This window comes from Solea solea, chromosome 12 (assembly GCF_958295425.1).
Source record: "Solea solea chromosome 12, fSolSol10.1, whole genome shotgun sequence".
NCBI classification, from domain to species: domain Eukaryota; kingdom Metazoa; phylum Chordata; class Actinopteri; order Pleuronectiformes; family Soleidae; genus Solea; species Solea solea.
The window spans coordinates 10645939-10659507 of NC_081145.1; the positions used below are offsets into that span (position 1 = coordinate 10645939).

General features: G+C 39.6%; 2 protein-coding genes across 2 annotated transcripts; one reads left to right on the plus strand and one right to left on the minus strand.

Annotated features, from left to right (window-relative positions):
• The first annotated feature begins 5443 nt into the window (after window positions 1-5443).
• On the plus strand, window positions 5444-7220 carry LOC131470518 (protein mono-ADP-ribosyltransferase PARP12-like). Its single transcript, XM_058646399.1, has 3 exons — window positions 5444-5717; window positions 5802-5953; window positions 6587-7220. Exons 1-3 carry the CDS (start codon window positions 5623-5625, stop codon window positions 6841-6843), a joined length of 504 nt encoding a protein of 167 aa, XP_058502382.1. The 5' UTR covers window positions 5444-5622; the 3' UTR covers window positions 6844-7220.
• Window positions 7218-13305, minus strand: tbxas1 (thromboxane A synthase 1 (platelet)). The gene is made up of 14 exons (XM_058646398.1): window positions 13244-13305; window positions 12591-12741; window positions 12354-12447; window positions 12147-12199; window positions 11915-12011; window positions 11672-11788; window positions 11410-11498; window positions 11169-11317; window positions 10784-10914; window positions 9789-10139; window positions 9603-9691; window positions 9381-9518; window positions 8829-8991; window positions 7218-8078 (listed from the first exon to the last, which is right to left on the minus strand). The coding sequence occupies exons 2-14, from the start codon at window positions 12689-12691 to the stop codon at window positions 7989-7991; spliced, it is 1662 nt and encodes a 553-aa protein (XP_058502381.1). The 5' UTR covers window positions 12692-12741; window positions 13244-13305; the 3' UTR covers window positions 7218-7988.
• Between the last annotated feature and the right edge of the window lie 264 nt (window positions 13306-13569).

A 13569-nucleotide genomic window follows, 5' to 3' on the forward strand; every position in this document is an offset into this window, starting at 1 on the left:
AACAACAGTCAATGAATTAACCTTTGTACTTCCTGTTAACCTCATTTGAAAATGCAACATAAAAAAGTAGTTTTGTGTCAATCAGTGTAACCTTGTGCATATTTGTGTTTTATATACTGTATAATTTAGTATGAGCTATTGCATATTAACAGAGGTACGTAGCCTCCTGCTCACTTTTAGTTCACAACTATACATTTAAGAAACAACCCCAGACAATGACACACGCTACTGTGAGTCTTTGCACATTAGTGGCTCAGTGATGTTGGCAAATTCAGTCGTTAGCATTAGTCATGAGATTTGTGGAAACAGCTGACTGATATCAAATCAAAGCTGCTCCGTTTCCCACAGTGTCAATACTGTTGTTGTTGTTTTAAATCCAGAATCTATATCTTAATCCTAATCACCACACAAAATCTAATCCTTTCTGCGCTGCTTTCTACGTGCGCATGCAGAGGATGATGTGCTTTGTTTATCTCTCTGTTCCCCAATGCTTTATATTCCTGTACCTTGCTTTTTTTATTCATGTGAAGCAAACTAATTAACCACTTGAGAGAAGAAGTGGAGCCTGAGGAGAGGCTGCGTGTGTGTGTGTCACACTTGTCTCAGCTCATTGATAGCCTACTGTACTGCTCGTGTTCTTTGTCCTCACCAAATTGTTATTCTTTTGTCCCACGTTGGGTTTTGTTATTGTATAAATATTCTTCTCCCCTTTTGTAATCTTTTGTGTTGAGTGTGGTTTATTATTTTTGTTTAAAATGCATATTGTTGTTTACTTAAGTACATAAAAGAAACGGGTACAAAAGTAACTGCAGACTATTTTCATTCTTGTTGGGGGTTATTTAAAGATGGTAAATGATGAAGTTGCATCACTGAAAGTGCAACATTATCGTACTTTATTTCTCTTCCCTCACAGATTTGACAATTATTGACTGTAGAGCATCAACTTCTAGATAAAGAAAAAAAAGAAGACACCTTCTATTTTTACCTGTTGCCTTGGCTGCATTCCATCTTATGAATCATTCATCCAGTGGAAAAGGCCTAAAAACCGAACTTGCCTTCTATCTGTGCTCAGCCCTGTCCTCTTCACCCTCTTCACACACGACTGCTCTGCCATCCACTCCACAAACATGGTTGTGAAGTTTGCAGATGACACCACCATAGTGGGTCTCATCTCCAACAACGACGAGACCCACTACTGAGGAGAGGTCCAGAACCTGACCCAGTGGTGCTCCGGGAACAACCTTGTTCTAAACACCAACAAGACCAAGGAGGTCATAGTGGACTACAGGAGGTCCAGGAAGACTGTACACGCTCCACTCAGCATACATGGAAAGGAGGTGTAGCGTGTAGACAGCATAAAGTTCCTGGGCATCCACATTTCCTCCGACCTCTCCTGGTCTGTGAACACTTCACACCTGGTGAAGAAGGCTCAACAACGGCTCTTCTTTCTCAGGAAGTTGAAGAGGTCTGGGCTCTCTTCCCAACTGCTCATAAACTTCTACAGTGCCACTGTAGAGAGCATCCTGTGTCTCAGCATGACAGTGTGGTATGGCAACTGCACAGCGCAGGACAGGAAGAACCTAGCCCGGGTGGTGAGGACAGCACAGGGGATTGTGGGATGCCGTCTACCTGATCTGGACTCAGTTTACACTGCCCGAGTCTGGAGAAGGGCCAGACGCATAGCAACAGATTCCACACACCCGGGCTATGCACTGTTTGTACCGCTTCCATCAGGAAAGCGGTACAGAAACATCAAAGCAAAGAACAATAGACTCAGGGACAGCTTCTTCCCCAGAGCTGTGAAAGCAATCGCCCCCCCACAGTGAAAACAATTTGCATCCCTTCTATACACCCCCCCCCCCCCCAACACACACACAAGCAGCCACACACACACCAACCCTCCCAAACACACCCCTGCTGACCCCCCCCCCCCCCAAACCTGCTCAACTCTCCATAAAACTGGACCATGTTGCACTAAACTTTTATATACTTTACTTTGCACACACTTGCACACACTGTACTTTTATGTTTTTTTATTTTGTTGGGTCTTACATTTTGTTGTGTCTCATTAAGTGTTAAGTGTTAAGTCTCTTGTTGTGTCTTATTTAAATGCCTTTCGTTATGTCTATTTAAATGTCAAGTCCTTCGTTCGTTATTTTTTCTCATTTTATTGTGTACCTCAAGCCGGGAGTCTCTGCAAAAATTTCATTATGTCCTCATAATGACAATAAGACTTCTTGATTCTTGATTGATTCTTGATTCTTGATCTGCAGTTCCACTTACTGCCTGTAGAGGGCGCTGACATACCGTAATATACCATCTATGTCCTGATGCTCATACAGTCCACACAAACGTATCACAGTAACTCTATTTACAACGTGCCTCACAACCCAGTGTCATTGAAAAGTCTACGTATGAAAGTGTCAGAGACCAACATAGCAGCTTTAATAGTAACAGTAACTGAAACAGCCCATCAATATCAACATAAAGTTATATTTTGGAGAGATTACAGGTAATAAAGTGTTTCATGTCGCTCATAAAAATGTGCTTTTCATTCCCTTTACTGTGCAGCACAAAACAGGACAGATTAACAGGAGTGTTTTTGATTTATTTCATTATTTCATTGTAAACACCTTTTTTTCTTCAATAGTATCAGTCCCTTAAATCAGTTTAATTTTCTCCTGCATGTGTGTGACTCTCTGCTCAACCCCTCACACAAGATGACAAGACTGCCACTGAGAAAGGGTGGACTATTGTTCCCACTAGAGCAATAGTCACTGAGGTGTTTTTTTATTCATCTTCAGCTGAGGTTTCTCCTCATATGAAGACAAAAAAAGTAATACATAAAGACAGCAGAAAGATAATGGTGATGAGTGGTCATTCTCATGAGCCCAACCTCTGCGGAAAAACGACGGATAGATAAGCAAATAGGGAATTTCAATTCAGATAGCAAGGAATTATGCAGATAGACTGACAGGGACTTATACCAATCCTTTGATGTGTTCAACAAAGTTGACTTTACAAGTTTAGTGTATGTTAATGTATGTGAGAGCATGTATCAGTCAGCGGTTCATATGATTTATACACTGAATTCTGTACCTCATGTGTTTATTTTGACAACTGAATACATGCTATTTTGAACGCAGCTTCTGCAATGTGTCGTGTGTGTGACAAAAGTGAGACCTTTTTAAAGAGACCTGTGGTTTATTAAATAAATACAGTTCTTGAAAACAAGTGGAGAACATTTGGATTCAGTGAGGTCTTTCTCTCCATTAACCCAAAGCAGAGATGCACAATATTTCTGGCCTGATAGACAGAGAACAACCCTTGTGCAGTCAATTAAGAATGATGGGAGCCAGTGCAGCACTGTTAATGTACAGAATAAAAAAGTTAGTTGAATATCCTCCAGTCTGAGGGCTGCCATAGGCCATTATATGAGGCTAAAATGACACAGGATGAAGCTCCTGCTACCCTCATCATGCAAATCCACTTCCATAGACTGCCAAAGGCCCATGGGTATCATAATTTAAACTTTAATTTACAGCATGTGGTGTGAATACATTCTTGCCGTGAAGCAGTTAGTGGTGCATGCAGGCAAATGCAGCTTTTTCATACACTTAAAAAACAAAAAGAACTTTTAATTATGCTGCTAGACTTTCTTTTATCCTTCTTTTCTTGTCTCTTAAAGGGAATTCATATAACATTCACAATTCAAAAAGCCCCAGTATATCTCTGATTTCTGTAATATTGGTGCCTATGAAAAGGTAAATGACACAAAACTTTGCAGGTTTTACTTCTGCCTAAAAAGGTCCCACTTTTAGGGTGAATGTTGAATATAAAATCATGAAGATAAACGCAAACCTACTAAGTATGATGCTAATAAAGTGACACAGAACAAAGTGTAGCAGGGAAAGGTTCATTCAGAATCTCCAAATGGCACAATCTGTGCCAAAACGGTTTAGCTGAGTGTAATTTCATTCACATATTACTAATTACATACTATAAGTGTGAATTCTATCTGAAATCATAAATCCTTTTATTTTCAGATACATCTTTGTACAAACCTCTATCCCCCTGTGCATAATGTCCTGGAACAGTATCTCACCTGCTCATTGGTCAATTTGAATGACTCATTAGAAGCATTAGAGCAACAAAAAGAGAAAGGACATCCCTCCAAACAATGCTATTGGTTCATCTCCCACATGGAGAAGTGCACAGGTGCACACTCTCAGTGGGAGGCCAATTGCAGAGCTCAACCATGACCAGGAAGTCAAAGGCGGTGGAAACAGCCCAGAATCATCTCAAAGTAACACAAAAACCTTTGGATTAGCTGGATGTTGCAGAGACAGCAACTAAACATGAGCATTATTAGGATAAAACAGCAAAGGTAGGATCATTTATGAACATTGTGCATGTTGTTGTGCTTCTTCTTTGGCTATGTGTTCAATGAGGGTTGGGTGTAGAATGAAAAACAACTGTTATTGTGCTTGTGGACCCATGTGTCTGTCTGTGAGCAGCTCAACTCAAAAAGCTAAAGGTGGATTTGAGTGACATTGTGTGGGAGTGTAAGTAATGACCCATGATTTAGATTTTTACCTTATGTGGAAAGATAATTAACATCTTTATGTTATTTATCTTATATGGGAGTGTCTTCCTGTGCAGTTAATCTGGATGTACTGGACATAAGGTTTTGATCCAGGACCTGACCAGGGCAACTAAGGATGAAAACTTAAATTCAAATAGGCAATTACACTTCATACGATGCATAGTGCTGCCTATGCGCAGAATAGTCAAGAAAACAAGTATTTGTCATGTTCATTTTACTTATGTGTACCAAACACCTCACTAAATGTAATATATTGTGTATTTCCAGTTTAGTACTGGGAATAGGCCAGAGGTGGAAAGAGTACCGAAATATTTTCCTCAAATAAAAGTACCTCTAATTTGATTAAAATGTTACTTAAGTGCAAGTAAAAGTACTGGCTTAAAAATGTACTCAAGTTAAAGTAAAAAAATAGCTTGCTTAAAATGTACTATAAATGTTACTTTTATACCAATGTTGGGGTTCTTTCTTGCGTCGTGCACAAAGGACAAGAGGACGCAACTCTCACATTAACATGTTTTTAATTAAAGGCAAACCTTTACAAATTAAAGTGCTGACAAAATAAAAAACATGTTAACTAATGTATCTATCAAAATGGGTCAAAGGTCACAAATGCCTTAACTTTTTGTCAGATCAGTATTAAAGAGTCCCAAAGAAAAATCCTTAATGTTTGACTTCATTCTTGGTGGATAAAAAACCCCAAACATTTCAACTTTTGACTTTGCTGCATCCTGCTCATTAATACTTGCTTTAAATGTGCATCCTCCAAAGGCAGAGGGAAACTACAGGGCACTAGAGAGATGAGGCGCTCAGCTTTGGCAGGTTATTAAGAGAGGGCAGACCTTGGCATATAGTCTGGATGCTGGTGGAACAGCGTCTCTGATGTGTCATGTCTGATGCTTAATTAGTCCAGGTAAAATGTTTTTCATCATTGAATTTCAAATTTATGACCTGTTAATCTGTAATCTACTCTTGTTTTACAGCTTGTCGCTCTCTCCAAATCTGCAAAGGACTATGCGATGATTGTGAAGTTATTTAATAACACTATGCCTCTGAGAAAGGTTACCAGCATCCAGAGGATTCAGAACCCCTCACTGTGGACAGTCTTTCAATGGTAATTTCCACCCCTCCTTTACTCATTCACTCATAATGAATGCACTGTGTAAAATACAGTTGTTTTTTTTGGGTGCAAATTCAGGCAGAAGGCACAGATGACAGGGAGAAATAAAGGAAAACCTGTCAATCAGCAGTATTTGTTCCACGGGACAGACGAGTCCCTGGTCGGTGCCATCTGTGAGCAGAACTTTGACTGGAGGATGTGTGGTGTCCACGGTGTGGCCTATGGCAAAGGTACAGTAAAGCAGCTGCATCAATTCATCGAACACGTGTGTCAATTAATAATTTCAGATTCATTAAATATTGTCCTGACCTATACACGTCATACTCTACAGACTGAAGAAAACACACTTGTTCCTCACTGATGTGCACAAATATCACATCATCTAAAATATGTTAGAGAATAATGGGAGAATAATTATGAAAAAAAAAAAATAATAATTAGATTACTGTTTGTTTATTTCCTGTATGGTTTCTATATTAATCTTTTTTTAGGGTGAATTCAAGTAGTCAAATTTGCTTAGGAAGGTTCCTTAACTTAGCAATGCAACCCAGACGTAAATTCTTAATTTGTAATTCTTAAAAACGCTTAGGAGAAGAGCTTCATTGCCTCCGTGTCTTCTGTGTCATCGATGTCAGTGCAGTTTAAATTCTCTGAACACCAACTCACCAAGTTTGTCTTTTAAGAAGTCTTTTTCACATTTCCTGGACCAAGGGGGCATTTCCCATTAAGGAAAAGTGATTAGAAGGAAATTTAGGAGATAATTCTATGGACTTTTGGGATTCACCCAAAGGCTTTCAGAAAAAAGAAGCTATGTCACAAATGTCCCTGTAGACTGTGCTAACACTAACGTCTTCATTTGTTAGGGAGCTACTTTGCCAAAGATTCGTCCTACTCAGACAACTATGCTGTGGCCAAAAAAAACCTGAACAAGGTCATGTTTGTGGCTCTGGTCTTGGTGGGAGAGTACTGCAAGGGAACGAGCAGCTTGGTCAGACCCCCTTCAAAAGGAACCAGCGGAAACCTCTACGATAGTTGTGTGAACTGCGAACGCAACCCCAGCATCTTTGTTATCTTTGAAAAACATCAGATTTATCCAGAGTACCTTATCAACTACTCCTAAATCCTAATTGCGGATGTTTCCTTTACTTAAGTCAGGGGATAAACACGGTTATGGGATGCTTTTTACTTTGGCAAGCGGAATTAACAGCAGAATAAACAATCCCTTCCCCCCAAACCCGTAAAGTTATGGAGTTATGCTAAAGGTGGTTAGTGGTTTGAAAGCAGTTAAATCTATGAGCTGATATCGATATTTCCTCTGTAGGAAAATATGAAAACAGAAAAAACCCGGTGTGATTCTTTGTTTATACACAATACAAGACAGAATCTAAGTTTGGTCAATGTATACGAACTTACAGTAATACTTTTCCACGGTTGCTGGTGTCTATTTTGTTAAGAGAAGAATGCCAGGTTATACAATAAACAAGTTTTCAAATGTTATGGATTGTGTACGCATGTACTTATTCCATCTGTTTATTTTAATGGTACGGCATTATCAGAGGTGTTAAACTCACGGTTGATAAACTCATTTTAAGGGTAGCACAGCAGCTCGCTTTATTCAACTTTTATCATTTTAGCCACCGAGTTACATTGTTTCACAGAAACATGAATTCACTGTCATCAATCATCATAATATTTAAAAAACAGGATAATCATAAAGAAGCACACTGTACATCTGTTATAGTCTGCTCCTGGTGAAATAGAAAATATATAGAAATGGTTATTTTCACAAGAGTGTTTTAGCCTGTTATACATCCACACGTGCAAAATCCTCCATACCCTCACACCAAACTGCCTTAAAACCTCCCCTAACTGTCGTAAAGCTCAAATATAACATGCTTTTATCCAACACAAATCAGTTTCCCACTCACCATAAACTTGAATATATTAACAATGTATTACATATACTAAACTTAACGCTACAAAATTACTTTGAGTGGCTCTCACACTGTTCTTAATACAAGCTGCACATTATCCAGGATTGCTATGCACGACAGCAGATCACAGTACTGTTTTTTCCCTTCTTCTCGAACCTGACACTCTTTGCACGTCCCATTTATCATGACGCGATGAGCCACTAGATGAGCACAACAACCAAAGTCTAAGTTATATATTTAATAAGATTCAAGTATTTCTAAATGAGAAAACTGCTCACACATTTGAAGTGAATCCCTACAAAGTGAGTTTTTAAATCATCTGGATGTGAAGTTAATTGCCGTCCACGTCTCTCCTGGTGATTTTCACAAAGATGCCGTTTTTCGGTCCGAGAGTGCTTGTTGACTTCAGCTCAAGAGGAACCTGCACAAAGAAAAGGAAAAGAAAAGCCAAACGTGAAACATTGCTTCTGTGAAGGGAGGTTACTTGTGCTCAGTCATGTTCTTACTATCTTTGCTTAAACAATACATTTGTGCATTCAAACAATTTCCATCAGGTATTTAGCTGGATCTATAGATCATCAAGTGGCTATGGCAGTATTAAAGTAAATATGTAGTCCCAGTGTAAACCTGAAAGAGGCAGTATGTCCTTAAAGCATCCAGCCTGCCACAAAGCCAAAAGAAGAAGAAGAAGCAGCCATATACCCTTTGTTTGAACACCGTGCTGCCACCACTAAGTTGGTTGGTTTAAGCCAATAATATACTTTATATTTCATCTTTTCATTGTGCACCATCAACATCATTCATTTGTTGTGTTCCAAGTTAAGCTATTGGAGCCAAAAAATTGGAGCCATTTACTTACTGTGGGGAAACCTAAGACAAACAGATTTGGCTCAAGTGGATGCTTTTACTAAGGTGAGTTATTTATTTACAGTTATTTTATGATTAGTATCCGGTCTGCATGGCAATGCACTGAATGATAAGTTACCATACCCAGGAAAATCATCACCATTCCTCTTCCATTCACACCAACTCCACAACAAATGTTTGAAATCTGTTTATTCCATGAAGTCACAGTAAACCTACCTGCTTCAATCATATGAGTCTAGTCAGCTGTTCCTTTTTTTGATAATTAAAACATTATTGTCTTTAGTGTTTAACCAGTCAAACTCACCTCGGTCTCAGTGCAGGCCACAATGTTGTATTTGTGAAACAGACGAACGAACACCATTTTTAACTCCAGCTGAGCGAGTCTCATTCCCACACAGTTTCGGGGGCCGGCCCCAAACGGCAGGTACACAAATGGATGTCGACTGGCCTTGGCCTCAGGTGTGAATCTGGGGAGCAATAACTTAAATTACATGTACAGCTTAAAACATACACACACACACACACACACACACACACACACAGTTCATAGAGTAAAAACCTGAGTCTACTAAATATTTATAATACCATTATCTTTGCTGTTTTGCAGCATTCATAGGACCCAATAATGTGTTAGGAATCCACATAGATAACTGGAGGAGTGTACAAAATATCTGCACTCTGGTGTTCTCAGAGGCAGACGGTTAATAAAATAACTTTCTGATAGGACAACTCCAAGCACAGTGTTACAGTTGCTTGATTTGACTGTTGCACGTGACTTGGAAGTGTTACTCCAGGTTTAATTAGTCACAGATGTCTATTAGACACATTAGGAAACTGAAAATGCAACGTTACTTACCTCTCAGGGATGAACCTTTCAGGTTCTGGCCAATGCTCTGGGTCATGATGGAGAAAACCTGCAGGGATCTCCAGCGTGGCCCCTTTAGGGAGGAACTGGCCACTCACCACACAATCATGGTCGATTTCTCGTGCAAACCTGTAAAAAAAAAAAAAAATCCAGCATGTTTATTGGACATAATTTATCTTTATATCATATTTTATATTTGGCTACTTCCTTTACCTGAATCCAGGAGGGTAGAGACGCAAGGCCTCACATATAACCATGTCCAGGTACTTCAACTCCTGAACATTTGCGTAATCTGGTGACTCCTACAACAGGTCGCACAAGATCAACCCACCACTGTGAAGTTTTGTCATAACTAGATTAAGCAAACATGATCAGAACAAACGGCTCGTTAATACTTGCATATTTAGTGAAAAACTCGTCCACTTCTTCCTGGAGTCTGTGTTGACAGTCAGGGTGCAGAGCCAGGAGGTAGCAGGTGAAAGCCAGCGTGTTGCTGGTGGTTTCATAGCCTGCCAGGAGGAAGATTAAAGCCTGACCCACAATCTCATCCTCGGTTATCATCTTTCTCTGAGGCCCTCTGGTGTGCGGCCCCTGTGCGTGAGGACTGTTGTGATCCGGGGCCGACGGCTGTGCTTGCTGGTTCCTGTGACTGAGGTCATCGGTGTGGTTCAGTGTATCGAAATGTTCCACAGACACAGTCTCTTTGCTGGTGCGAGCGTCCAGCATCAGCTGAAGGAAGTCTCTGCGTCTCTACAAGCAAATAAATAAAATAAATACATAAAAATGATTTGCCATTAAACACCCAGAGAGTCATAGAGGTTAAAGGAATACTTTATATAATTTAGCATTGTATTATTAGAATATGGGTAGTATTTTTGAAAAATTGTGCTTCCCAACCTCAGTTTCCCCTGAGTTGAGAAATATCTTCATTCTTTTCTTTGTTACGTGCCCACCAGTGACACTAACACTTGGTCCTGTTAGTGTCACTGTTACCAAAGATGGCGGACACTGTTTACATTCTGGGAATGAGTTCCCGTCCCCCTACGAGTGGCTCTAAAAAGTGTGTTGCAGTTTCAAGCCTTGGACCAAGTGTCACTGGTGGACACATAACAAAAAAAAAAAATGAAGATAGTTCTCGACTCGAGAAAAATGAGGGGAAGCACAATTATTCAAGAATACTACCCCTATTCTAGTATTTCTTTAACATGTTTGAAATCTGGGACATCATTTCTTTCTTCGGCCATGACCTATATCTCGACAAAACACGTAATTAAAATGCATGAATCTTTTGAGGTAGGCAGGCAAACAGACAAATGTCAGCAAGAACACAAGCTCCTTTAAGGACGGAACATTTGAAACACTGGATGCACTTTTTGGGATAACAAAAATCACACCTGTTCCGGAGGCTGTTCCTCTCTCTGCTTGATGATTTGCTTAATAGTGTTGATAAAGAAATTATTCATCTGGTCCCGTCTTTTATTGGGGAGGAGTCCCGCAAGTGGAGTCATGATGAGAGGAAAAGCCACTGTACACGCAAAAAAACACATTTAAACTAAACGTTGTTTGTGTCGTACACAACATTTAGTCCTATACACAGCACACAGAAGAAAATATGTTTGTTTTCTTTGTTAACATGCAGTCATGGATTATGTAGGAAAAACTTGTATCTATAAGCCCTCCAGTTTCTAGTCCTCGGTATAATTTAGTTAGGGTTTTTTTATCCCCACTGTAATACTTAAGTTATATAAATGGTAGTAGCACAAATAGACTTGAACTGACTGAAAAACAGCAACATCGGCCTGAAGAAAGTGAAAGAAAAGAACATCTGAGCGTAGCGGACGAATGGATCGTCTTGGTTTTTCTGAGAGTCCACTTGCGTTCCAAATGCCACACTGGCAATAACGTCCATGGTGAACCAGCCAAAATATCTGAAAAAACAGACACAAATAAAAATGAGACGCGACACAAAAGACACCATAAGATGACTTTTGTTTGTTTTAGTTCAACTTCATGTAGTTACTTGTGGATGTCAAAGGCCTCTCCAGACTCTGCATACACATTCAGGTTGTTCATTAGGGCATCAGTGGCTGTGTTAATGAGTGGAACCATCTACAAGAAAAAAGAAGAGACATTTGTTTCTGCTGATAATGATCAGAAATATACCAGGTCATCTTTAAATAACCCCTCAAAACCAACCCTGTCCACATTTCCCCCCCACACAACTTCCCATTAAGTACACAAATATCAAGTACAAGTAAACAGTCCAAGCACTCTTATCTCACCTCTTTCATCTTGGCAGCACTGAAGGACGGGGTCAGGATGCTCCGCACTCTTTTCCAGTGTTCATTCCTCAGCATGAGGAGACAGTCACTGATGGGTTTGGTGGCAAAGCGAAAAGCCTTTATCAAAAGGACAGAATGAGAACAGGGGAAAAAAAACCACGTTTGTTATCAAAACGAGTCTGTGTGAATTGTGAGAAACCGTGTGTGTGTGTGTGTGTGTGTTTCTTGAGCTGATGTCCTCACCATTCTGTTTGGGAAACTGCTAAAGTCTCTGACCATCACTTGTTGAAGCATGTCAGGGTCGGCTATCACCACCACCGGTCTGCGTCCCAAATAGTACCTATCAACAGCAAAGAGTCTCAATCAATGTTGCTAATGTATGTCACTGTTTGAATACGACATGTCTCATTTCACAAATTTAAAAAAATGTCCAAACTTTACCCATGTAGATAAAAACAAACAAACATGTATTTACCCACAAACCCTGCCATGAGTCCTTATGAGATCAGATATCGGGCCAAAGAAACCCTGAAAAAAACACGTTAAATAACAATAAAAAACATAGCAGGAAATGGCTCATTTTTGGTTTTATTCCAACTCTTTCAAATTAAAAGATGACTTTTTTTAATCTTAAATCCAAAACTTGAAACACAATGTGACGGAAGCTGCATCCATGTCTTACCTGGCGAAACATGAATAGGTTGCCAAAGAAAGGCACTGTGTCTGGATGTTTGATGCCACATCGAGAGAGAACTGAGAACGGGTACACTGAATACCTGGAAAACAGAGCACAGTGTTGTCTTGATTGGGAATTCATGAAAATTCACTTGCTTTCTGTTACTAGAAGATGATTTCATTTCCTCTGCAGCCACACACTACATCCTAAACAGAGGATGCTTATATATACACATTAACTCACCAGTAGAGAAGACATAGAAAGATGAGAAAGAGGCCGAGTGTCACAGGAAATCCTCCGTCCTCACTGTGGAAAACATTTAGGAGGCTAACGACCGCCTCCATGGTGAGAGAGCACTTTTCAGGTCTTCCCTTAAAGCATTAGGTCAATGTGCCTGGAAAGGTGGACACTGACAGATGAGCTCAGTGTAATAGATGCAGGGAACACCATCAAATGGTAACATATGCCAGTAGATCTAGAGTAGACCTTGGACTGACTTGTTGACGTGTTAATAATTTGTTTGCTTAACAGAGCTCACTTTTCACCTGCATTTTAAACCAGCTCATGTCTATAACAGCGTTATTACTCACTTTCTTTCGGTACAATTAAATACTTCACACAGAATCCGATAATATTCCACAATTAAATTAAAAAAAAAACACCCTTTAACACCAATATCCAGACTTCCTGTGTCACATTACACATGCAATGCGATCAGGAAGCTAACAAATCACAGCAGCATACTCGCACGTCTTGTCTTAATGCATGAATATGAAACATGGTAATAAATACATTAATACATGAATACACTTGCGTGTTAAATGACAGCACCGTTCGTACAGCTGGAGAAAGTCCGGTTAATTAAAGCTAAATGTACGTGTGTGTCATCAACTTACCTTAGGAAAAGTCAATATTGGAGCTCTTCTTCTTCTTCGTTTTCTTCTTCTTCTTCTTCTTCTTCTTCTGTTCAGGTTCATTGTCGACTTAAATGCCCATTACTGCCACTCACTGGACAGGAGTGAGGATCGGGACACAGGAATTTCAGAAGACTTTGTTTGGTCGCATTAAAGCAAATATTGATATTTTAAGTATGGATGATGCACAAAGAAGGACATGGGATGAGGAGAGTACCATATAAGGTCATTTATGAATTGTATGTTTGTTGTTTTATTATGTTATTTTGTATGTACAGTGATAAACAAAGTATTAAACCACAACTCAG

What these genes read in the sequence shown, in the direction of transcription:
- LOC131470518 (XM_058646399.1), top strand. Translation starts at nt 5,623, where the DNA reads ATGATTGTGAAGTTATTTAATAACACTATGCCTCTGAGAAAGGTTACC. An exon ending in CTGTGGACAGTCTTTCAATG is followed by an intron (nt 5,718 to 5,801) that starts GTAATTTCCACC and finishes GTGCAAATTCAG; the next exon opens with GCAGAAGGCACAGATGACAG. An exon ending in CGGTGTGGCCTATGGCAAAG is followed by an intron (nt 5,954 to 6,586) that starts GTACAGTAAAGC and finishes TTCATTTGTTAG; the next exon opens with GGAGCTACTTTGCCAAAGAT.
- tbxas1 (XM_058646398.1), bottom strand. Translation starts at nt 12,691, where the DNA reads ATGGAGGCGGTCGTTAGCCTCCTAAATGTTTTCCACAGTGAGGACGGA. An exon ending in TTTCTATGTCTTCTCTACTG is followed by an intron (nt 12,448 to 12,590) that starts GTGAGTTAATGT and finishes TCTGTTTTCCAG; the next exon opens with GTATTCAGTGTACCCGTTCT. An exon ending in GCCGATGTTGCTGTTTTTCA is followed by an intron (nt 10,915 to 11,168) that starts GTCAGTTCAAGT and finishes TTGCGTGTACAG; the next exon opens with TGGCTTTTCCTCTCATCATG.